This window comes from Bombina bombina, chromosome 4, assembly GCF_027579735.1.
Source record: "Bombina bombina isolate aBomBom1 chromosome 4, aBomBom1.pri, whole genome shotgun sequence".
NCBI classification, from domain to species: domain Eukaryota; kingdom Metazoa; phylum Chordata; class Amphibia; order Anura; family Bombinatoridae; genus Bombina; species Bombina bombina.
The window spans coordinates 636,465,405-636,490,954 of record NC_069502.1 but is presented as its reverse complement, the minus strand read 5'-3'; the positions used below and the strand labels follow the sequence as shown (position 1 = coordinate 636,490,954).

General features: G+C 38.0%; 1 protein-coding gene across 3 annotated transcripts in view; it reads right to left on the bottom strand.

Annotated features, from left to right (window-relative positions):
- Positions 1-23,926, bottom strand: part of NHSL1 (NHS like 1) — a 366,199-nt gene extending 342,273 nt beyond the window's left edge. For all 3 annotated transcript variants that reach the window (XM_053710664.1, XM_053710666.1, XM_053710667.1), the window contains exon 1: positions 22,802-23,926. In XM_053710664.1, the coding sequence (XP_053566639.1) occupies positions 22,802-23,099 (298 nt within the window). In that variant the 5' untranslated portion in view covers positions 23,100-23,926. The remainder of the gene's footprint in view (positions 1-22,801) is intronic.
- Between the last annotated feature and the right edge of the window lie 1,624 nt (positions 23,927-25,550).

Below are 25,550 nucleotides of genomic sequence, written 5' to 3'. Positions count from 1 at the left end.
CAAGCATGACGACTAACGAGAGAAGCGCTGTTATACGCATGCGCTAGACTGTATTATGACGCGGGTGAAAAGGGGCAGGACGCCCCGGGGGAAGTGAAGGGATTGGATATCAAATTGCGAAAACATGTCAATCAAAAGGCAACCAATGTCGGGCGGACAATTGCGGCAATACGGCGGGTAAATTAAAAAATGAAACGAAAGCGATAATTTAGAGAGTTTTGATGAATGAACATTATGGTTTTTTATAATGACAATTTCGAATTATGTAATTGAGAGCCGCGGACTTGAACTTCACTTTAATCTCCTTTTAAATTGACCAATTCAAACATGTACAGTCATTTTAATCTTTTCATTTTGATGTGACAAATGTATGCACAATGTATGGAACTTATTTTCTTTGTTAGGTTTGTGTGCAAAAGATATAGTGAAATTGCTTTGGACTGCTATGTTGGTTTGGAGATTTAGGCCATCCACCACTAAAAGCAAAACCATTTACTGTACATTTAACCATAGTAATATGTGTATGATAAACACAGATAGAAATTTTCTTGGCAGCACATTCCCAAAAAATGTGGAAGGTTTATGAAATAATACTCCTGGGCCATAAAAAAGAAAAAAAAAGAACGTTTTGCAAAAAGCAATAACATTTATTTTAATAAGGTATTGTTTCTACATTAGAATTCCTGCAAAATAGAGCTTAATATTTTACCTATAAAAATGGGAAAACCAAAGACACCTGACGTGATGTAATTATATCAGGCTGTAGAGTTGATCAAATGCTGGCTTTACATTTATTCCATATGAACAGGAACGCAGACATTGTATATATTAAAGCTCTCCGCGACCTTTTTACATTTTTGTTTGTTGCTCTTTCATGGCTGACAGAGAATTCTGAGTACCTATTAACCAATGCACATTAAGGAAGTGCCTATTAAGCTTGTACATTGGGATCATTTGTGACGATCCGAATGCGGAAGAAGACGGTGACTCGCACATTAAGATCTGTGCAAATCCAGACCTTAGTGTGTTGAAGTCTCACAAGAAGATATCCGGCTCTGGAATGAGCCAAATGCAGAGAGATGCCACCTTCTTCCGCATATGGCTCATCACAAATTATCGAAATGCACATGCCTACTGCCTATCAGCCAATGAGGATTAGTAGTAAGTGCAAAACTGATACGTATTAGTTTTAAAAAGAAAAAAAAAAAAAAAGCTTTTTAAATTTAAGTAAAAAATTTTTTTTAATCATGTTAAGATGCTGGTCTTTATTATGGATAACAGGCCATTTTGGAGTACAGTATCAGTTTAAAGCAATCTGCTGAATCTGCAGTAACTAATATAAAGGTCTAAATTTTTATGTTTTGAAAAACAATAAACCATAGCAAATTATGCAGACTACAAGTTGCTAAAAGTGCTCCCTTGCCAAAAAATCAAAATAGAAAAAAAAAACTCTCCAAATCCATTGATTTAGCTGCAAATCAAAACATAAACTGGAGAAACTAGACACAACACTTACATAAAAATATATTTTTATTCTCCTCTCACCTAACAAACATAATTGTATATCTCAAAATTAAACTTTCATGATTCTGATAGAGCATGCAATTTTACAACTTTCCATTTTACTTTGATTAACAAAATGTGCAGTCTTTTTATATACATATATTATATGAATCACCAGCTCCTACTGAGCATGTGCAAGAATTCACAGAACATATATGCATTTGTGATTGGCTGATGGCTGTCACATGATACAGGAGGAGTGGAAAAAAAACTGCAATTCGTCAGAAAAAAACAGAATTTATGCTTACCTGATAAATTACTTTCTCCAACGGTGTGTCCGGTCCACGGCGTCATCCATTACTTGTGGGAAATATTCTCCCCCACAGGGAAAGGCAAGGAGAGCACACAGCAAGAGCTGTCCATATAGCTCCCCCTCTGGCTCCGCCCCCCCAGTCATTCGACCGACGGTTAGGAGAAAAAGGAGAAACTATAGGGTGCCGTGGTGACTGTAGTGTATAAAGAAATTTTTTTTTAACCTGATTAGGAAACCAGGGCGGGCCGTGGACCGGACACACCGTTGGAGAAAGTAATTTATCAGGTAATCATAAATTCTGTTTTCTCCAACATTGGTGTGTCCGGTCCACGGCGTCATCCATTACTTGTGGGAACCAATACCAAAGCTTTAGGACACGGATGAAGGGAGGGAGCAAATCAGGTTACCTAAATGGAAGGCACCACTGCTTGCAAAACCTTTCTCCCAAAAATAGCCTCCGAAGAAGCATAAGTATCAAATTTGTAGAATTTGGCAAAAGTGTGCAGAGAGGACCAAGTCGCTGCCTTACATATCTGATCAACAGAAGCCTCGTTCTTGTAGGCCCAAGTGGAAGCCACAGCCCTAGTAGAGTGAGCTGTGATTCGGTCAGGAGGTTGCCGTCCGGTAGTCTAATAAGCCAATCGGATAATGCTTTTCAGCCAGAAAGAGAGAGAGGTAGCAGTAGCTTTTTGACCTCTCCTCTTACCAGAGTAAACGACAAACAAAGATGAGGTTTGTCTAAAATCTTTTGTTGCTTCTAAGTAGAACTTTAAAGCACGAACAACATCTAAATTGTGTAACAAACGTTCCTTCTTTGAAACTGTATTCGGACACAGAGAAGGAACAACTATTTCCTGGTTAATATTCTTGTTGGAAACAACTTTTGGAAGAAAACCAGGCTTAGTACGCAAAACAACCTTATCTGAATGGAAAACCAGATAGGGTGGATTACATTGCAAAGCAGATAATTCAGAAACTCTTCTAGCAGAAGAAATAGCAACCAAAAATAGAACTTTCCAAGATAATAACTTAATATCTATGGAATGTAAAGGTTCAAACGGAACCCCTTGAAGAACTGAAAGAACTAAATTTAGACTCCAAGGAGGAGTCATGGGTCTGTAAACAGGCTTGATTCTAACCAAAGCCTGAACAAAAGCTTGTACATCTGGCACAGCTGCCAGTCGTTTGTGTAACAAGACAGATAAAGCAGAAATCTGTCCTTTTAGAGAACTAGCTGACAACCCTTTATCCAAACCTTCTTGGAGAAAGGAGAGAATCTTTGGAATTTTAATCTTACTCCAGGAGAATCCCTTGGATTCACATCAGCAGATATATTTTTTCCATATTTTATGGTAAATCTTTCTAGTCACAGGTTTTCTGGCTTGGACCAGAGTATCTATCACAGAATTCGAAAACCCACGCTTGGATAATATTAAGCGTTCAATTTCCAAGCAGTCAGCTGCAGAGAAACTAGATTTGGATGTTCGAATGGACCTTGTACTAGAAGATCCTGTCTCAAAGGTAGCTTCCATGGTGGAGCCGATGACATATTCACCAGGTCTGCATACCAAGTCCTGCGTGGCCACGCAGGAGCTATCAGAATCACAGAGGCCTTCTCCTGTTTGATCCTGGCTATGAGCCTGGGAAGGAGAGGAAACGGTGGAAACACATACGCTAGGTTGAACAACCAAGGCGCCACTAATGCATCCACTAGAGTTGCCTTGGGATCCCTGGATCTGGACCCGTAGCAAGGAATCTTGAAGTTCTGACGGGACGCCATTAGATCCATGTCTGGAATGCCCCATAATTGGGTTAACTGAGCAAAGACCTCCGGGTGGAGTTCCCACTCCCCCGGATGGAAAGTCTGACGACTCAAATAGTCCGCCTCCCAGTTGTCTACTCCTGGGATGTGAATAGCGGATAGATGGCAGGAGTGATTCTCTGCCCATTGGATAATCTTGGTTACTTCCTTCATCGCTAGGGAACTCTTTGTTCCCCCCTGATGATTGATGTACGCAAACAGTCGTTATGTTGTCCGACTGAAATCTTATGAACCTGGCTTCCGCTAGCTGAGGCCAAGCCAGGAGCAAAATTGAATTTTGCTCTTAGTTCCAAAATGTTTATCGGGAGAAGCGACTCTTACCGAGACCATAGGCCCTGAGCTTTCAGGGAGTCCCAGACCGCGCCCCACCCCAAGAGGCTGGCGTCGGTCGTGACGATGACCCACTCCGGTCTGCGGAAACTCATTCCCTGAGACAGGTGATCCTGGGTCAACCACCAGAGAAGTGAATCCCTGGTTACCTGATCTACTTGAATTTGGGGAGACAAGTCTGTATAGTCCCCATTCCACTGATTGAGCATGCACAGCTGTAATGGTCTTAGATGAATTCGAGCAAAAGGAACCACGTCCATTGCTGCGACCATTAGTCCTATTACTTCCATGCACTGAGCTATGGAGGGTTGAGGAATAGAATGAAGAACTCGACAAGCGTTTAGAAGCTTTAGCTTTCTGACTTCTGTCAGGAAGATCTTCATTTCCACAGAATCTATTATTGTTCCCAGAAAAGGAACCCTTGTGGACGGTGACAGTGAACTCTTTTCTATGTTCACCTTCCACCCGTGAGATCTGAGAAAAGCCAACACAATGTCCGTGTGGGCCCTTGCTTTGGAAAGAGACGACGCTTGGATTAGGATGTCGTCTAGATAAGGTGCTACAGCGATGCCCCTCGGCCTTAGGACCGCTAGAAGGGACCCTAGCACCTTTGTGAAAATTCTGGGAGCGGTGGCTAAACCGAATGGAAGAGCCACGAACTGGTAATGTTTGTCCAGAAAGGCGAACCTCAGGAACTGATGATGAGTTTTGTGGATTGGAATATGCAGATACGCATCCTTTAGATCCACGGTAGTCAAATATTGACCCTGCTGGATTGTCGGCAAGATTGTCCGAATGGTTTCCATTTTGAAGGATGGAACTCTGAGGAACTTGTTTAATATCTTTAAATCCAGAATTGGCCTGAAAGTTCCCTCTTTTTTGGGAACCACAAACAGGTTTGAGTAAAAACCTAGACCTTGTTCCCCGGAGGGGACTGGGTTTATCACTCCCATCTTTGATAGGTCTCTTACACAATGTAAGAATGCCTGTTTCTTTATCTGGTCTGAAGATAAGCGAGACAGGTGGAACCTTCCCCTTGGAGGAAGTCCCTTGAACTCTAGCAGGTATCCCTTGGAGACTATCTCTAGTGCCCAGGGATCCGGAACATCTGTTGCCCAAGCCTGAGCGAAGAGAGATAGTCTGCCCCCTACCAGATCCGGTCCCGGATCGGGGGCTACCCCTTCATGCTGTCTTGGTAGCAGCAGCAGGTTTCTTGGTCTGTTTACCCTTGTTCAAGCCTTGCATGGGCTTCCAAGCGGGTTTGGGCTGGGCCGCGTTACCTTCTTGTCTAGCGGCAGAGGAGTTATTAGCCGGTCCGTTCCTGAAATTGCGAAAGGAACGAAAATTAGACTTGTTCTTAGCCTTAAACGGCCTATCCTGTGAGAGGGCATGGCCCTTACCCCCAGTGATGTCTGAAATAATTTCCTTCAATTCCGGCCCAAAAAGGGTCTTACCCTTGAAAGGAATATTAAGTAACTTAGTCTTGGATGACACATCTGCCGACCAGGATTTTAGCCAAAGCGCCCTCCGCACTACTATAGCAAAACCTGAGTTTTTCGCCGCCAATTTCGTTATTTGAAAGGCGGCATCCAATATAATGGAATTAGCTAATTTCAATGCGTGAATCCTGTCCATGACTTCTTCATAGGAAGTCTCTTTCTGGAGCGACCTTTCTAGTTCCTCGAACCAAAAGGACGCCGCTGAAGTGACAGTAATAACACACGTAGCCGTTTGAAGGATGAACCCTTGCTGAACAAAAATCTTTTTAAGCAATCCTTCCAATTTTTTATCCATAGGATCTTTGAAAGCGCAGCTGTCCTCTATAGGAATAGTGGTGCGCTTCGCTAGTGTTGAAACAGCTCCCTCAACCTTCGGGACCGTCTGCCATGCGTTCCTTCTAGGGTCTACTATGGGAAACATTTTCTTAAATATAGGAGGTGGGGCAAAGGATACACCTGGCTTCTCCAACTCCTTTTCCACTATGTTCGCTACCCTTTTGGGTATTGGAAAAGCGTCGTCATGCACTGGGACCTCTAAAAATTTGTCCAATTTGCACAACTTCTCTGGTACTACCATAGAATCACAGTCATCCAGAGTAGCTAATACCTCCTTTAGCAAAGCGCAGAGATGTTCTAGCTTAAACTTAAATGCTACTATATCAGGTTCTGTCTGTTGAGAAATTTTTCCTGAGTCTGAAATTTCACCCTCAGACAGCCCTTCCCTCACAGCCAATTCCGATTGATGTGAGGGTAAAATAGATAAAGCATCGTCAGCGTCTGATTGTTCATCCCTTTTATCTGTATTTAAAGCTGAACAATCATGCTTTCTCTGAAATGCTGGCAGTTTGGATAAAAGATTTGCTATAGAATTATCCACTACTGCTGTTAATTGTTGCATAGAAATAAGCACTGGCGCGCTAGGTGTCGCCTGCGCGGGCAAAGCTGGTGTAGACACAGAAGGAGAGGATGTAGAACTATCCCCACTACCTTCATTAGATAAATCATCTTGGGCAACATTATGAAATGTAACAGAGCTGTCCTCATTTTGTTTGGACGCTATGGCACAATTATCACAAACACTCTACACACACAGAACATAGGTTATCTGATGGCACAGACATGTTAAACAGATTTAGGCAGGCAAACAATGCAATAAAAACGATTTTAAACAAAAACGTTACTGTCTCTTTAAATAATAAAATGACACACTTTATTTCTGAATGTTGAAAAAACTATGAAGGCAATATCCGATTTTTCTGAAATTTGGACCCTAGTGTCTTAATGCTTAGAAAGTATTGCACAGCAAATATGGAGACTCTAGCTCTTAAAACAAGCAAACCGGAGCTAATTGTTGGATTTAACCGTTTTTATACACCACAATCACTGCTACAGCATTGCTGCAGCTTTTACCTTCCTTAGGGGTCAACCATCCACAGAAATAAGCCTTCTGGAGTCACTTTCTGAGCCACAGGACCCTCTCACATGGAACTGCATGCACTGCCTTGGAATCAACTACGCAGCTGAAGTGCCAAAATGAGGCCTCCTCCCTCAGTACACTAGAGTGAAGGGGCCTTCCTGACTAGATTTAGGTGTCTAAAGCAAGCCAGATCAATAAAAAACGTCCCCAAGTGTATATGAGCTTATAAAACATTTCAATTGCCATCATATTGTAATAAAAAACAATCGATTTGGCCCCTAACAGTGTCTACCAGCATAAAAATCAAAAGGGGGAAGCCTGTTATCTTTTTTGCTGAGGTGAAAGAAAAATGGCTTACCGTTTTCCCTGAGGGGAAAAATGACTGTCATCTAGCATTAGCCTATGTTGTTAGAAGGAGACTAGTCATACCTGAAGCAGATGAGTCTGCAAACTGTTACCCCCAACTGAAGTTCTCTGGTTTCAACAGTCCTGCGTGGTAACAGAAATGGATTTTAGTTACTGGTGCTAAAATCATAGCCCTCTTAAACTGAAATCTTCATCACTTTTCTGTTGTAGAGTAAATAGTACAAGGCAGCACTATTTTAAAATAACAAACTCTTGATAGAAGAATAAAAAACTACAACTAACACCACAAACTCCTCACCATCCCCGTGGAGATGCTACTTGTTCAGAGCGGCAAGGAGAATGACTGGGGGGGCGGAGCCAGAGGGGGAGCTATATGGACAGCTCTTGCTGTGTGCTCTCCTTGCCTTTCCCTGTGGGGGAGAATATTTCCCACAAGTAATGGATGACGCCGTGGACCGGACACACCAATGTTGGAGAAAAATATACTACTCATTTGAAGTTCAGACTAAGTGCTACTGTATTGTCTTGTTATCATGCATTTGTGGATTATGCAAATTTACTGTATTTACTGGTCCTTTAAAGGCTGCAAATTATAAATGTTGCAATCCACATTTGGTGTGTGTTTTCATATAACCTTTTCTAATTACTTTAATAATTATTTTAATTTGTTCCACATCTAAACCAGAATGAAAGAAATAATGGTCAAGCAAGCAAAGCACAAACAGTAATTCAGACTTCACTAAAGAACTGTGGAACCACCCTGGTAATTATGCACTTCATCCAACCTGCTTGTTAAGTTTTATGAACTGAACAATGAAAAGCAAATACTTTACCCTTTTGTTTCAAGCCACTCATGAAAAACAATTTGTTAAACCTACTATGCTTTTTTACTTACTTATGACCTGTACATAGAATGCCTAGTGAGGTAAAATAAACACTAGTTTCCTTTTGGAAAATATTAAAAGATTTGGCACAAATAAAGACTTTGCAAACAATATGTGATGTCATTGTTTTAATATAGATGTTTAAAATGGTTATTTGTTTAAATCTGTATACATACTTTCTTTCATGTAATTGGAAAGAGTCCATGAGCTAGTGACATATGGGATATACAATCCTACCAGGAGGGGCAAAGTTTCCCAAACCTCAAAATTCCTACAAATACACCCCTCACCACACCCACAAATCAGTTTTAAAAACTTTGCCTCCTATGGAGGTGGTGAAGTAAGTTTGTGCTAAGATTTCTACATTGTTGTGGATTAATTTTTTCAGCGAAATATGGCTGTTTTTATTTTTATTCCCTCCCTCTCTAGTGACTCTTGAGTGGAAGACTCCACATCTTGGGTATTGATATCCCATATGTCACTAGCTCATGGACTCTTGCCAATTACATGAAAGAAAACATAATTTATGTAAGAACTTACCTGATAAATTAATTTCTTTCATATTGGCAAGAGTCCATGAGGCCCACCCTTTTTATGGTGGTTATGATTTTTTGTATAAAGCACAATTATTTCCAAATTTCCTTTGTTGATGCTTTTCTTTATCACCCCACTGCTTGGCTATTCGTTAAACTGAATTGTGAGTGTGGTGAGGGGTGTATTTATAGGCATTTTGAGGTTTGGGAATCTTTGCCCCTCCTGGTAGGATTGTATATCCCATATGTCACTAGCTCATGGACTCTTGCCAATGTGAAAGAAATTAATTTATCAGATAAGTTCTTACATAAATTATGTTTTTTTCCCTCTCTTTTGTTTTAGGATTATAGCTAAATACATTAGCAACATTATCATAAACTCCAATAAGAGTCAGAATCTCCCCCCCCCCCCCACCCCCAGCTTGAAAGAAATGAATTGGTATTCAAGAGTGGCACGTGAGCCCCAGACATAGATTGGTTAAAGGGTAATAAAGGAGCGATAATGCATGCTCTAATGTGCTACAGCATTACAGATCTGTTTACTGTTTAAAAGGGACACTAAACAACTTGAGATTTTTATACTAAATGTTTAGTTATACATAATGAAACAACTTTACAAAATATTTTTAATATTTATTTGTCCCCTTTTCATGGGATTTAGCTCTGAAAATGGAGCGATTTCTAAGTCTTAGAAATTAATATGTACCCTGCTGACTTAAGGCTAACCTTGCTACATGTATGTCAGTAATTGGATTTAACTAATAAGAACTGCAAAACAATATACTTTATACTAACTTTATGATTGTGGCTAGCCTTGTCATCTGTGGACTAAAGACCAGATTGGCTCCTCCAAATAAGACAAATGGTGGGTGGAGTTTGGCTATTGACATATAATTGCAGTAAAAGGGATGTTAACCTTTTAATGCCGTTATGCTGTTGTATTCCGTCACAACGGCACTGGGCTTTAAAGCTGTTATGACAGAATACAACGTCATCGCAAACGGCTGTCCTGAAGTCTACTAGGCTTGCAGGATTTGATCGTGGTCTGGAGGGCATTCCTAGCGTCTTAGGGACGCCCCCCAGACTCAATCCCATAATTGAAATTTCGCAATCTTTTGCACAATTGCGTGATTTCAATTTGTCTACATTGGAACGCTGTTCCGATGTAGACTTTTTGACCCGGTCATGAAAGGGTTAATTTATTTTAAAAATGTTTAGACTTAGCTGACATGTTGTTCTATAGCAGGGGTTTTCAAACCTGTCCTCAACCTCCCTAACAGACCAGATTTTCAGGATATCTGATCTGGAGCACAGGTGAAATAATCAGCTGATTAGTAAACACGGTTATTTTACCTGCTCTCACCCAAGGTATTCCTGAAAACCTGGCCTGTTGGGGAGGCCTGATTACAGGTTTGAAAACATCTGTTCTATAGCAACACAAAAGAAATATGTTGTAATTACAAGGTGTTTACTGTCCCTTTAATGGCTAGTAATTGGTTAAACACTGTTCTGTTGTATTATCAAATTTATTAACTAGATTGTCCTTTTAAAGTGACATGAAACCCAAAATTGTTATTTCATGATTCATACACAGCATACTATTTTAAACAACTTTCCAATTTACTATTTTTATTAAATTTGCTTTATTATTTTTGTATCCTTTGTTGAAGGAGCAGCAATTCACAACTGGGAACTAGCTGAACACATTGCGTGAGCCAATGACTAGAGGTATGTATGTGCAGCCGCCAATCAACAGCTAGATCCCAGTAGTACATTGCTGCTCCTGCGCTTATCTAGGTTTGCTTGTCAAGAAATGGATACCAAGGGAACAAAGTCAATTAGATAGCAGAAGTAAATTAGAAAGTAGTTTAACATTGCATGCTCTATCTGAATCAGGAAAGTTTTTTCTTTAGCATAATGGTTTTCAAACCTGTCCTCAGGCCTCCCCAACAGGCCAGGTTTTCAGGATTACCTTGGATGAGAGCAGGTAAAATAACTATGTTTACTAATCAGCTGATTATTTCACCTGTGCTCCAGTTCAGATATCCTCAAAATGTGGCCTGCTGGAGAGGCCTGAGGTCAGATTTGATAACCAGTGGCCTTAGCCTATGACTGGCAATGCATTACTAATATGGGGCAGGACCACTCCGTCAATCAGGTGTCTTCAGCTCGGGTCAGCAGTGCATTACCGTGCCAGAGCTGAGTTTAAAGGGTTGTTAGTAGAACATTTTATCATTTCAAACTTAATTCCTAGTTAGATTCAGCTCCAGAGCATCAGTGCACTATTGGGATCTAGCTGGTCACATCTAGTCATCCAATAACAAGAGACAAATGTGTTTAGCAACCAATCACCAGCTAGCTGCCAGTAACATATTGCTGCTGCAGAGTATATGTACATACCTAGTTAGGCTCTGGAGCAATAATGCACTGCTGGGAGCTAGATGGTGATAGGCTGAACATACATGCCACTTCTGATATGCTCAGCTAGCTCCCAGTAGTGCATTGCTGCAAGTCATTTAAAATTGTATGATCTATCTGAATCATGAAAGAAAAAATGTGGGTTTCATATCCCTTTAAAGGAGATAATGGGGGATGTTACCCTATCTTTCAATTAAAGCAATTTAAAGCATAAACCTGTAGTATTACAATATTTTTTTACCTGAATAAATGTATTACTACTGTAAACAGCAAAGCACCAATATGTACAAACAAACACCCCAATGCCCGAAGAAGTGCTAGTTGCTAAATCCCCACTTCAGGGTCTAGCTTACCTATTTAGCATGAAGCAAAAAGTTATCTCTTTATTAAAGTTGTATGCACACCAGCATAATAATGATAATTCAGCTATATATAGCATACAACATACAGGGTACAGTTTAATCATTTGCTAATATGTACCTATTATACCTAATATTTATATATATATATATCCCAGCTCTGTATATATGCCCTTTGCACATTACTATAAATATATCATGTTTAATTAGAATATTGATTTATTTGTGATGCTTTTGTTATCATCTCTTTTGATGAAATACAAGTGTTTGCATTCAGTTATGTTGTTGGCACATTCAGTGAGGTGAGACTGATGCCTTTGCCTAACTGTCCCCAGACAAAAGGTGCAGCCTGTGATGCCCTGCTGGGTCTTTTTACAGGTCCAGCTGCATTTTTACTCCGCTGACATCCATCTGTTGTCAATTCTTAAACAGGTCTTTGTGGCAAAAATCTAAACTCCTTCCCTCAATGACTGAGCATATCTGTTGACTACTTTTATATGAACTTTTAGGAAACAAAAACAATTTTAGACAAACAACATAGGGCATTTTATTACTGGGAGAGGGGAAAATGTCATTAGCACTCACAAACAGAAGGCATTCACTAAATATGGGAGAATGAGAACATAGCTCATAAGGAGAAGAATGCTAATCTCTGATAAGGTCAGAAGTGCATTTAACAACAGGTTTGTTTAGTATAATAAAAAATATAAAAATACCAAATGTGTATCCTGTTCATAGCATATTCTAGGGTTATTAAATGTTGGAGACAGCAAGAATACTGAGGGGACAGACCAGGATTCTGTCTGTCTATCTATGTATCTATTTATGTACAAAAAAGTTAAAAGAAAAAAGTAACATTTTAGGATAATAGATTTGGCACTTATACATTAAAAAACATGAGCAGGCAGTTCTAATGTAAAAACAACACGCTCTAATTTTGTATTTCTCTTTTCTAGTGATCAGAACCTCTATTAGGCCAGCTGTTTGTATCTAAACTAGAGCACAGGTGAAATAATCAGCTGATGGGAGAGAGCGGCTTAATAACCATGGTTACTGATCAGCTAATTGTTTCACCTGTGCTCTAGTTAAAGGGACATGAAACCCAAAATGATTCAGACAGTGCAGCAACTTTAAACAACTTTCTATTTTACTTCTATTATTAAATTTTGATGAAATGCAGTGGCATAAGCTCTGGAGCGTGCACATATCTGCAGAAGTATATAGCAGCAGTTTTGCAGGAATGGTATGCAATTGCAAGAGCGCTACATAGCAGCACTATTTCCTGCCATGATATATTACTCCAGACACCTACCCAGGTTTCTCTTCAACAAAGAATACCACAAAACCAAATCAAATTTGATAATAGAAGTAAATTGCAAAACAGCTCCTTGTTACATGTTCATACACCTGATCTCACACATTGGCATCTGATAGAGTATTGTCCCATTAGCACAAGTTGTATATCCTTTTACTTTCTTGTAGATACTGCACATAACTAGTAACTTTCAGTATGCCTGGGAACCAAGGTCATATTTTTTCAGAAATTTAAATAGTTTTAAAATCTGATTGAAACCCACGGTTCCTTCCAACAATATAGTCAGTTCTTGATAAAGTTTTTAATAAAAAGGTGACCTGCAAGTTAAATAAAACAAGATTCCAGTAAAAACAATGGTGTGCAGAATTGCCGGTTTCAGATAGATCTTTGTTTATTGATATATATTATCATATTATGCCGCGGTACAATTTACATTATACATCAGCTGACAAAGCAATAAAAAAAAGGAAGCGTTTCTTAAAGGTATATGAAACCCAAAATGTTTATTTCATGATTCAGAAAGAGCTTGTGATTTTAAAAAACTTTCTAATTTACTTCTATTATCAAATTTTCTTTGTTCTCTTGGTATATTTTGTTGAAAAGCAGGGACGTAAGCTAAGGAGCCGGCACATTTCTGGAGCACAATATGGCAGAAGGTTATCCATTTGCAAGACCACTAGATAGCAGCACTATTTCCTGTCATGTATCGCTTCAATAAAGAATATCATCGTAAAAAAAGCAAATTTAATAACAGAAGTAAACTGGAAACCATTTTTTAAATTGTATGCTCTGTCTGAACCACAAAAGAAAATTGTTAGGTTTCGTATTCCTTTAATGAAAATGAATTCAGCAAAAACATAACTCAAAAATATACCACAAACAATACATTTATATATTGTGTGGCGAAGTGGTGGATCATGGGCCATATGTCACCCTATGCACTAGTTTTTTCAGACCCCAACAAAAAGCAGAACTATGAATGTGTTCCATAGTTTTTGTGGCCCCCAGAAAAAAATCAGAGATAAAATGTTGTGTTCTGGGGACCTCCAATGGATGTTTAAACAAGGAGGCATCAACTCACACCCACTCAAGACTTACAGGCACAAGTGACCAATAGTTTGGAAGAGTGGATTTTGCCCTTTCAACAAAATCTTGTGTCCCTTTAAGATGCAATTGATCTCTGTATCAAGTTACTTCATTTATGCAGGTGAAGATAATTTTAGAATGACAAGAAACCACTTATAGGCAGCCTGATTCTAAAGATGAAAGAACCTAATGTTTGTAAATTGGAGTGCACATAATGACAGTTTCTATGGTATAAATCAACACAATAGAGGAAACAGTATCTATCCAAGATTAATGCACTAAAGAATAGACCAATCAAAACTCCCTTTGAGGTAGCAGGAAGAATAGTACGTTTTCTAAACAAAGCAAAGGAAATGAGCAGACCGGAATCAGCTGATGAGCAAGCCTTAAAGGGATATTAAACAGTGCTCCTTTGGTAAAAACAAATATGTTAAATCAAAGTAAATATAAACAAGAAAAAGATTATGTAAACACCAGCAAATAACTTACTTGCTTGGAAAGTCTCAGTATGCTGGGTTGGGTCTAAAATCACGATTTCAGAACTAAACATTTAATTTTAATCTTCTCTATGCTGTCATTAAAGGGACACTCAATCAAAATTAAACTTTCATTATTCAGATAGAGCATGCCATTTTAAACAACTTTCCAATTTACTTCCATTAACAAAATGTGCACAGTATTTTTATATTTAAACTTTTTGAGTCACCAGCTCCTACTGAGCATGTGCAAGAATAAGTGTATATGCATTTGTGATTGGCTGATGGCTGTCACATGGTATGTGTATGCATTTGTGATTGGCTGATGGCTGTCACATGGTACAGGGGGAGTGGAAAAAGACATACCTTTTAAAATTGTCAGAAAAACAACAACTACTCATTTGAAGTTTAGACTAAGTGCTATTGCATTGTCTTGTTATCTTGCATTTGTTGATTATGCAAATCTATTGTGTTGACTGGTCCTTTAAAAATGTTTGTTTTTTTCCCAATTGTTTTAGTGGACTTCATTGTCCCTTCATGTGCACAGTATGACTGACAATCAAAAAGTCACTTAGACACATAGGGCCTGCTGTAGATTATGTATGTACAGTAAGTGCTATTGACAGGCAACATGGCTGCCCTGCACATAGGTTTCTCCAAAATATGACTGGGATCATCATTTTCACCACCAATGGTTTTGTATGTCCCTAGGTGCACCAAAGATTGCCCAAACAGCAACAACCACTAGCCATTTATGCACAGTACTTGGCTGTGCTGCAATTTAACACAGCTTGTGGTAATTTAGCCATACTTCTCCTCTGCCTCTCATTACTGACAACACACAGAGCTCCCACTCATGTGTGGTCTATAATATTATGTGTAAGTTTCTTTATCAGGGCTAGCATTGCTTTACTGTGAAGCTTAGTGCAGCAAGAAACCATTTAATAACCATGATTGCATCTGGATTTAATTTACTCACCAACCATGTGATGTAAGAAAAAAAATCTAATGTGGCCCTTTAAAGGGACACTAAAGTCAACATTTTTCTTTCATGATTCAGATAGAGCACATCAATTTTGTTTATGTTTTAAAAAACAAAAGTTCAAATTTACTTATATTATCAAATTATGCACAATCTTTTTATAGGCATAATTTCTGATGCACCAGCTCCCACTGAGCATGTGCAAGAGTTCACAGTATATACGTTTATAAGTTTGTGATTTGCTGATGGCTGTTACAAGATAAAGGGACTGGCAAAAGGAAGACATTTCAAATTTATCAGAAAAAAAAACTGTTATGAATCAGTTTTAGTGCTACATGTGACACATTTGATCTAAAGCTATTTACAGACAATGAAAGTATGCCACTCAATAAAAGGGACATGTTAATAAATATATATGGAGCTATCTGGTCTCTGCGTAATGGCATTTATGCATTTTCCATATTTTCAAAACATTTAACTTAATTATCTGATCTAATGTGTTAGAGCAAGACATTTTGGAATTAAGGTTCCTTGATTTCTAAACACATAACTAAAGCCATCACTTATTTAAGTCTGAGATCTCATCCATTAAACAAAAGTCATTTACATGTTCCCATAGTTCTTTCAATATGTGAGAGAGATCCCCTTGTAGATGTTTCTTACTCAGTATCAACAGCTGTTATGGTTAAATGTTGACTATGACAATATCATGAAAGCAAAGTTGAGGGACAAGATCTGGAGCAGATAGAGATCTTGCCACCTGTAAACGATGACACGCTGTTTAGAGCAGATTAAAGGGACATTGTACACTAGATTTTTGTTTTCATAAATATGTTGCAAATGATCCATTTATATAGCCCATCTGGGAGTTTTTTGTAACAATTAATATTTTTGCTTATTTTTTAATAACTGATTTTCAAACTCTTAACCAAGCCCCACAGTATCAGATGTAGAACCTAGTCTACAGACTCCTGCTGGCTCCTGTTTGTGTAGAAGATCTTTTCATATGCAGGGGAGGGGGGTCTGCACTACTTGTTTTCTCAGCCCCTTTCAGTGGGTTCACCAGACTAACCTCATCAATAGAGCTAAACTGGGAGCTTCTAAGTAAGTTTTTTAAATGTTTTATATTGGATTTTTAGATCAGCATCTGTGCATATTCTTCTATATAGTAGTGTCTATTACATGCAGTTATATGAATATTAGTGTATACTGATCCTTTAAAGGCACATACATGGCCCATTGACAGCAAAACACAAAGCCCTGAAGGTGAAATCATTGATAACTTGAAAACCATAAAACAGCTATTTTTTTATATTGTCTTTGTGTTAATATTTATTTATTTGTTTATTTTATTTATTATTAGATTGCTAAAATAATTTAAACCAGACCTCAGTAACTCCTGTGCATCAGGGCCCCACTGCACCTTAAAAAAGGGCCTGGCCCCTGGTAAAATGTCCTGGAACTGATTTTTGCTTAGCAAGAGGTGCAGGACTCAAAGCGTTTGAGGCATCGTCTAAAGGATTGCTTTAGACTTGAGAAAAGAAGGAATTCTTCCAAAAGCTTGTCTACTTAATGCAATAATCTTGTTATTTTGATATCTAAATCACTGGACTAACATGGCTACTCCAATTAACGAGTGTGTGTGTATATATTATATATTTATATATATATTTCCCTTTCAGGTAAGTTTCCTTTTAGGATAACATGCAATTAGGGTAATTTGAGTGCCAAATGCCAATCTACATGATTCACAACATCAGCTTATGTTGAAATCCCATAATGACATGCTAAAATCAATTATTAAATTAAAGTTTGACATTATTAGGTGGTGCACTTGATTACAAACTCTATATTCACTAGTTTTGGACAGCTGTGCTATATATCAGCTTCATTGCATAACAGGAAGCTGTGAGAATTTTTATTTCACATTCAATAAGAACAAAGTCAACGCTTATTAAACAAATTTACCTGCACACAAGTTGAAGGACACTTTTAATCTGATTCACTCAGAAGCATCTGATATGGTTTATAGTCAAACATGGGAACATCGTTTTTAGGAAACAGCCAAAAAAATAAGTGCCAGTATTGTAGCTGCTGTGGAAAGGGTAGAGGCAAGTTCTAGGAGCCATAGGTAAAAAGAATAATTCATACAAATTGAAATGCAGGTGGGTGTATTTCCATTTTTAATAGAAAACATTTATATATATATATATATTAGCAAAAATGTTTGTAGTAAAAGTTATCACTGTTTTTTACAGAGCTTTTAATGTGCAAGTGCATGTGAAGCATATTCAGATAGACGTCATGCACCAACATTGTAAGCAGTATGTCTGCTCTTACAGCCAGCAGTGCCTTGTTTTGTGTTGGTGATGTCTCAATTTACATGATGCAAAACACAGCTAGCTCTTTTAGCAAACAAGCATGTGTATGGACAATACCTACATATGTTTCACATGCACATGCACAGTAAAAGCTCTCAATGAAAATAGTTATAACTTTTTACTAGAAGTATTTTTGGCAAAATATGCAATTATGAGCATTTCAATTTTGACCGGAATGTCCCTTTAAACCAGGGATCGACAAACCTAGACACCAGGGACCCACTAGCATTTTAAGTTTAGGCCCTGGCGTCCTGGATTAGAATACTAAGACACCCATAGGTGCCCTCCGCTTGGCCCACAATCCGCCCCCAGCTCCAACTAAAACTTAGCTTGGTGAGGCTTGAGCCTTTCTAGGCCTTGCAGCTGTGAAACACAAATATAACTTTTATTGTGTTATATAATGTATGTTTCTGTGCATATGTGTGTATGTTGTATACACTATTATATAAATATATAGTTATATATATATATATAAACAGGGTGGTGCTCCGGTTCCATATGAGGGCAGATGCCCGATCATTACAGACAGTGACACTGTGTGTGTCACCGTCTGTAACAATCCTCTGCTGGTGCTGGCAGGAGGTGTGGGAGGGAATCCGGGAGGCGGGTGGGCGGTCCAGCAGCAGAGAGGGGGGAGGGAGTAGGCAGAAGTTGAACGGCCCTAAAAAATAATAATAAAGGGAGAGGGAGGGATGCAGACTCGGGGGCTACACTAGAGAAAAATGTGGGGTGGGGGTCCCTAACTAAAAATACTTCCAATAAAGCACACCTGAAAAGTTAATCAAATATAAATGATTGGAGATGGTTTACCTCCCAATAATGTCATAATAATATCTATGTATTTCTAACGGTGTATAACTAAATCAGTAATTTTCTGATATAACTGGAAAAATAATCTAAAATGTTATTATTCTAAGAGGCCTATTTATCAAATGTCTGTCCGACATGATCCGATCGGCGGATCATGTCCGACAGACATCGCTGAATGCAGACAGCATTACGCTCTCTGCATTCAGCATTGCACCCGCAGTTCTTGTGAACTGCTGGTGAAACACCACACCCTGCAGATTTGCAGCCAATCGGCCGCTAGCAGGGGGTGTCACTCAACCAGATCGTATTCGATCGGGTTGATTTCTGGCGATCGCTGTCCGTCTCCTCAGAGCAGGCGGACAGGTGGGGGGCTTCAAGCTCCATATGGAGCTTGATAAATATGCCCATAAAAATTAAACCTTTATGTAGAAAACCACAATTTAAATTGTGTCGTTACTGACTAGTGATTTAAATTGTGATTTAAATCAAATCCACTATATAAATGATAGAGCTGACCAAATGTATGGGCTGGCTCCTAGATTTTGAACAAATTTGTTGTGCACCTCTTTAAAAAGTGTGATAATAAAGTAAATGTAATATATTTTGTATATGTCTAATCAATCATATACATTGAATAACATAATGAGGTGCATGAATAACAAACCAGCATGCTCTTCTTTTCTCTTTTGAATGTAGAGCAAGTGGCCGTTAAGGTCACAGATGTTACAACGCCTCTTGTGCAGCAGGTCTGTTCAAAAGAAACAAAAGGTTCTTCTGACTAGTAATGATTGTTCCGAAGGGAACAAACTGATACTAAACAAATGGTGAGATGTTCACATCAGCTGCCTATATGTATCAATTAAACTGTCTCAGTGTTCAACACCGATAACCAGGATTTCATTAAAAAAATTAAAAAAAAATACGAACGCCAGGAAATTTGAGAGCTTTCCACAATATTGTAGTCAAGCATTTCACCTCACAATGACAAAAGAACTACTAAAGTCAAAATCAAACTTTCATGATTCAGATAGAGCATGCAATTTTAAAAAAACTTTACAATTTTCCTTCCATTGTAAAATTGTGCACAGTCTTTTTATATTCACATTTTCTGAGGCACCAGCTCATGTACATATACAATGTGAACTTTTGCACATGCTCAGTAGGATCTGGTGCCTCAAAAGGTGTGCATATAAAAAGACTGTGCACAATTTTATAATATACGTAAATTAGAAAGTTTTTTTTTTTTTTTTTAAATGGTGCTCTCTATCTGAATCATGAAATCCATTTTTTATTAGATTATGAACTTCAAATTACTGTTCATTATTTAATACTTTATGTGGAAATCAATTGTGTTTTTCTCTAACTTTAAGATCTGATTTACTGTCATGATTAGTCACATGACCCTGGACGTCATTTCAAACAGTTCAAGAAACGCAGTGTTCTTTTCAAAGTGTAAAAAAGCAGTATATAGTGAGTGCTATTTGGTTAAAATAAAACACTTTATTCAGATTTATACTTATATATGACTGCATATGAATGAAGTCTAAACTGTGACACATTGTGTAGAAAAACAGAAGGCTTAACTAAATGAAAGATATTTTCCCCAGCAACTTAACATATTTAGATAGACACTGACATAAGATTGTAAAACCTTTTACAAATAAAATATGAATATCTAAAATGTTATTTTACTTAAACCTTTCTGTAAAATATGATACAAAGAACTTGAATTGTCTGAACTAAATTAACTTGACTGCCTGACAATATCGGCATATCACAAAAATTACATTTTCCCGGTGGCCTCGTCATACGTTACAAAAATATTATTTTATCTGTCAGTAATTTATTTTTCAAATAAAGACTTACAGAGAATATTTGCTTAATGAAACAATCTGTCTTTTTTACTTTCTACATTCTTCATACAAGATGGGTGCTGAGGCAAGCTTGAAAAATACAATCTTTTATGAAGCTGGGATAATTTCCAGCACCTGTGAAAACAGATTCCGTGGAAACCCTACACCTTTCATAAGATGGTTCTTGTGGTCAAAGTATGCTGGTTCCAGAAGATCCCGTCTAAAACATAAACAAAACAACCTAAACTGAATTGTAGTATCAGCTGGCTGCCACACCAAACTGCACCTTATTTTATATTGATGTTTACATCTTTTCTAATGTTATGTCACAGCGCGAGGTGCTGATTCAGTGGTCACATGCTGTCTGTTAATATACTGCACAAGGGTTTGTGTGAAACAATCATATGTGTAGCATTTCAGGGAGTGTGGGCTTCTGCTTGTTGTTTTTTCTAGAGAAGCTAAAGGTTCATATTGCATAACAGGCACATAACCCCAACAAGAAATCTGAACAATAGCTGGTGAACTTGAAGAATTGAACCTACTTATCCTGAACGGAACTACAAGCACAATAATTAACATGTAGAATTACATAGTTACTAACAGTACATAAAGATACACACAGAGAAAGTGATGGGACAAGGCTGAGAAACTAACAGCTAGTGGTCTGTGCTAATAATATCTCTTATGGCTAAAAACTAACAGTATTAATGTAAAGGTAGCAAGACAACTCCCTAGACACTTTAAAAGGGTATAAAAGTGATTGGTCATTTTATTTGTGCACTGTTGCAAACTGGTTAAACACATAGTTAAAGTCATCTTAAAAGCAGCAATGCATCACTAAGACCTAGCTGAATGCACATGAGCCAATGACAAAAGGCATATGTATCTAGCCACCAATCACTAGCTAACTCATAGGGCTCCATGTACAAAGCAGCGTAAGTTGCCCCAGAGCCCTTGCAGGTTGGGTTCTCACATGCAAGCCTGCTTCCCGCAATGTAAGAAGCAGCAGTCATTAGACTGCTACTTCTTACACTCTTCACCCCGAACTCGCTCACTCTGGGTAATTGACAGATCCATTTCTCACGCAATTGGTTGTGCGTGAGAAGGGGCGGGCTTTACACTTGAGCGTGTAATAATACATAAGGGCAGCAGACAAACAGGATCCACTGCCCATATGCCACGAAGGTGAGCGGACAACTTCTCAAGTTGAGAAGCTTGTCTGATTGCTTTAAATACATGGTGCCCATAGTGTTCTATTGCTGCTCCTCAGCTGATCTAGGTATGGTTTTAAACAAAAAATACAGAGAACAAAATCAATTTGATAACAGAAGTGATTTAAAAAGTCTTTTAATATTGTCAGCTCTATGTAAACCATGAAAGTTTAATTAATTTTGAAGTTCATATCCTTTAAAGAACTGGTCTGCAATTTACTTTAAGAAACTACCTTTCCCTGTTGATGCAGTCTTACATTTTAATCCTTTTCATCTGGTTATTGTTTCACCGATAGTTTTATATTTCCAATCAAATCCTCTAACTTGTGAACTCACTCAAAAAAAAGCTGTAGATTCCAGAGTGCTTAACATTTAGAAAAAAATAACCAACAAAAAAGTAACTTAGCATAGGAGGGTGTTTGTAGGAAAGTAATACAATCACAGTAACATTACATACTGCAGTAACTGATAGTTTCCTGGTGCCAAGATTCTAATGGCAAATTATTAGGAAGAGGATCCATGCTGGATATCATGTGAATATGTGTTTGCTGGTAATGTAAACAGAGTGCATAGCCATTTAAATATAGATGGGTGTGGATGCAAATATCTATTTAGTAGAGTTGAGTAGATGTGTCAGTATAGGTGTGCTTTTGACGGCTGATGCGGGTGTAACCCTTTATATGTGGTGATGCAGAAGTAAAGTTATTAAAATACATGGGAGTTAGGAGTGGCAGCACAGGTAGGTATAGAAGATGGAACTGACAGGTTGTGGCCTATATAAATAAGTAGTCCTGTGGCAATGATATATGAATACAAACCTCAGTTTCTGTTATTGGAATAGCAGTTAATGACACCCTATAATGAACAACGTTGATGTTTTTTGAACTTACACTGTAATGACATTAACTGTCTAAATAAAAACACAATAACAGGTGCCTAGACAGTTGTATGCAACACACTCTGCTTCTTTATAAACCTTCACTGACTTACAGAAAAAAAACTAATTAGATCATAGTTCAAGATAGAAATGACTAAAATTGGTATTTTATGAATTAGTCCTTACAAGAAGAGAAATTATAACGGTCTCTTTAATTTAAGTTTAATGCGCGGTTTTAGAAAGGCATTTTCATAATTATTTGCAAAAGTCTGGAATTAAGTGGTCAAGTATTAAAAAGATTCCTATAAACAGACTTGTGGTTATTAGTATTATAAGTGCACAATAAAGAAAAGTTGTTATACTCACGAACTGGTACTTTCTTGTGGTCCAGGTGTGCTATTTTGGGTTGCAGAGATGAAAGGCGGTGCTGCAGATGGGCACTGCGCTGACCAAGTGCGACTGCCTCCCCTTGGATGCCACCAAAGATGTCCTCAGCATGCTTGGAGAGGTCTGAAAGTTGGCGGATGATGGCCAATAAGGAATGGGAGCTAACCTCTTGAAGGGAGTTAAAGATCAGAGCAGGGCCTTTGCAGGACTCCTGCCCATCAGAAGCATCAAACCTGCACACATAGGTGGGCTGTACTGTCCTTAGTGGAAAAGGCATGACAGCTGTTTACAAAACAATTATGGGTACAATAACTTCACAATGTATTCAGCTTCTATAGGAAATCCAATTGGTACCCAGTAACGCTAAACTGCTGGGTACTGTTTGTTAAAATCCTTAAATCATTGACCCTGATCTGTGTGAAGCCATGGTAGATAATATCAGGCCCATCCCAATATTATTTTTTTATATCCAATATAGCAGTTAATGAGTTCTCAAAATCAGTGTTATCCAATAAATTATTACTGCATAATAGAATCATAAACAACGAAACCAAAATCCAAAACTCACTTTTAACAATCCCAGACATAGATGCTTGTTCTGTATTCATAACACATCCTCGTGGTGTGTCCACAGTGTGAATTAGGAATCCATAAGCTCTAAAGAAACAAATCTTACATAAACCATTAGCATGCAAGATTAAGTAGATATTAATGAAATCGTTTACTTTCCATAGGAGTTCAAACCAACAGTTCTTTTTCAGCGGTGTGGAGATCCTATACACAATGCAGACAGACTTTTATTCCAGACAGATTCTAAAGCCCCAGGATGTCTCACAGGCACCAACCCTTGGTGGTTATTGTTCCCCAAACCTTGCATCCACCAGACTGTATCCAAGAGGTCCAGGAGGGATGTGCGTGGAGCAGATGATCAGCAAGCAGGAGGCAGTGGTATGTGCCCAGGCTGCCTCAGGCAGCAGACAGGGAGGTAGACATGAGAAGTCAGTGCATCTTCAGTAGGCTTAAACTTTCACGATCTGCTAAAAAGAGAAAGCAGCAGGAGTACTATTGGAGGGGAAAACTTGGCAGCCCAGCCGGTGTAGCAGTGCCTTGTGTGTTCAAATGAAACAGGAAAAGAGCCTCTTTCAATCCCTCCCCCTCCTCCTCCTTCTCCTCCACCTCCTGTGTGTATAGTCTGCACACTCCAGAGGAGGGAGGGCAGGGGAGCGTTTACAGTCCCAGAGAATACAAGCTGAAAGGGATAGTACAACAGCCACCTGTGGATCCACTTTCTGTGCTTCTTAACACTCCCCTGACAACTTCAGTAACATCTACACTAGTGAACTATGCACAGACAGTCTTCACACTGCTCCTTGTCTCAGACCAGAGGCAAATAGGACTCTAGCAATTTAATACTGTGCAACCATTCAAATCCCTCAGAATTTCTATAAGATATCATTGATTGTTATACATTTCCTTCTTTTGTAAGTTATAACAATAAATTCAAAATAAATAAACTATAAGAACAAAGGGTATTCCAGGTTTTCCAAAGGGAATTTACAAGAAGTTTCACAAACCTTTACAATCACATACATAAGCAAAAGATACATGAGTACAGCCAGAAAAAGAAATATCATCACATTAATTCAATATTGATTATTTTATTTGTACAGTATATATATATATATATATATATATATATATATATATATATATATATATATATATATATATATATATCTCAATCAATAAAATTATGTTTAATTTTATAAGTAACGTTTAAACAGCCAAACATTTCACTTAATTCAAAAATGAACATTTATATAATTTTATTTAATTTGTGCAAATCTTTCACAACTTAAAAGTGTGACTTGAGCTACAGATGTAGCTGAAAGCATTGGTACCCTTGCATTTTAAGAGAGAAACACAAAAAAGCAAGATGGGGGTTTGCTAAACTGCATGTTGACAAGCCACAGTCCTGGGGGATTGTCATTTGGACAAATCACAACAATTCTATTTTAACAGAAGGACTTTTTTTTGGTTAGTTTAGTTTTTTTAAATCAAAGTTTTTTTATTAAAGGTATTTAGAAATACAACAAACTTGTCATGTTAACAGAAATAACCACTTCAATATTACATAATCAATCCTTTGTACAGAATGACTGATAACAAAATGCTTAGGAAATCTCTAGAATCATCTACCCAAATATAAAGATGGCACTCCAGGAAATTACCCTAAAATTAGTTAGCTGATCTTTCATATATAATGATCATAATAAATGGAGAACCTTATGACAGTCATTCTTAGTGAAAGTGTGGCATTCTAAATTGATACCTTATTTTTTATTATACTCAATGAGATAGCTATGGTACCTCTTTGTCAAGATACAATGCCTAATAGGATGATATTTTCAAGTGACATATTTTAGTCTAATGACGTGTAGTAAGAGAAGCACATTTCTATGAAAACAAGCAGCGGGTTAATACCGCTGATTAGTTTACAAAACTATGTGAATATAGGAGTAAATACTAGTAATTCTAAGAACCTTCTAGATGTCGCTGAATGGTGAAAATATAATGAGAAAAGGCTCAGCTACTGGTACTGCTGATATTAGTATTGAGGAATGGTATTATTCTCATAATATACAAGCGTATGAGACATTGGAAATGTAAAATGAGAATATTGGAAGGGAGGAGTATAAAACGAAAGTGTTTAACCTACAAAGTGTAG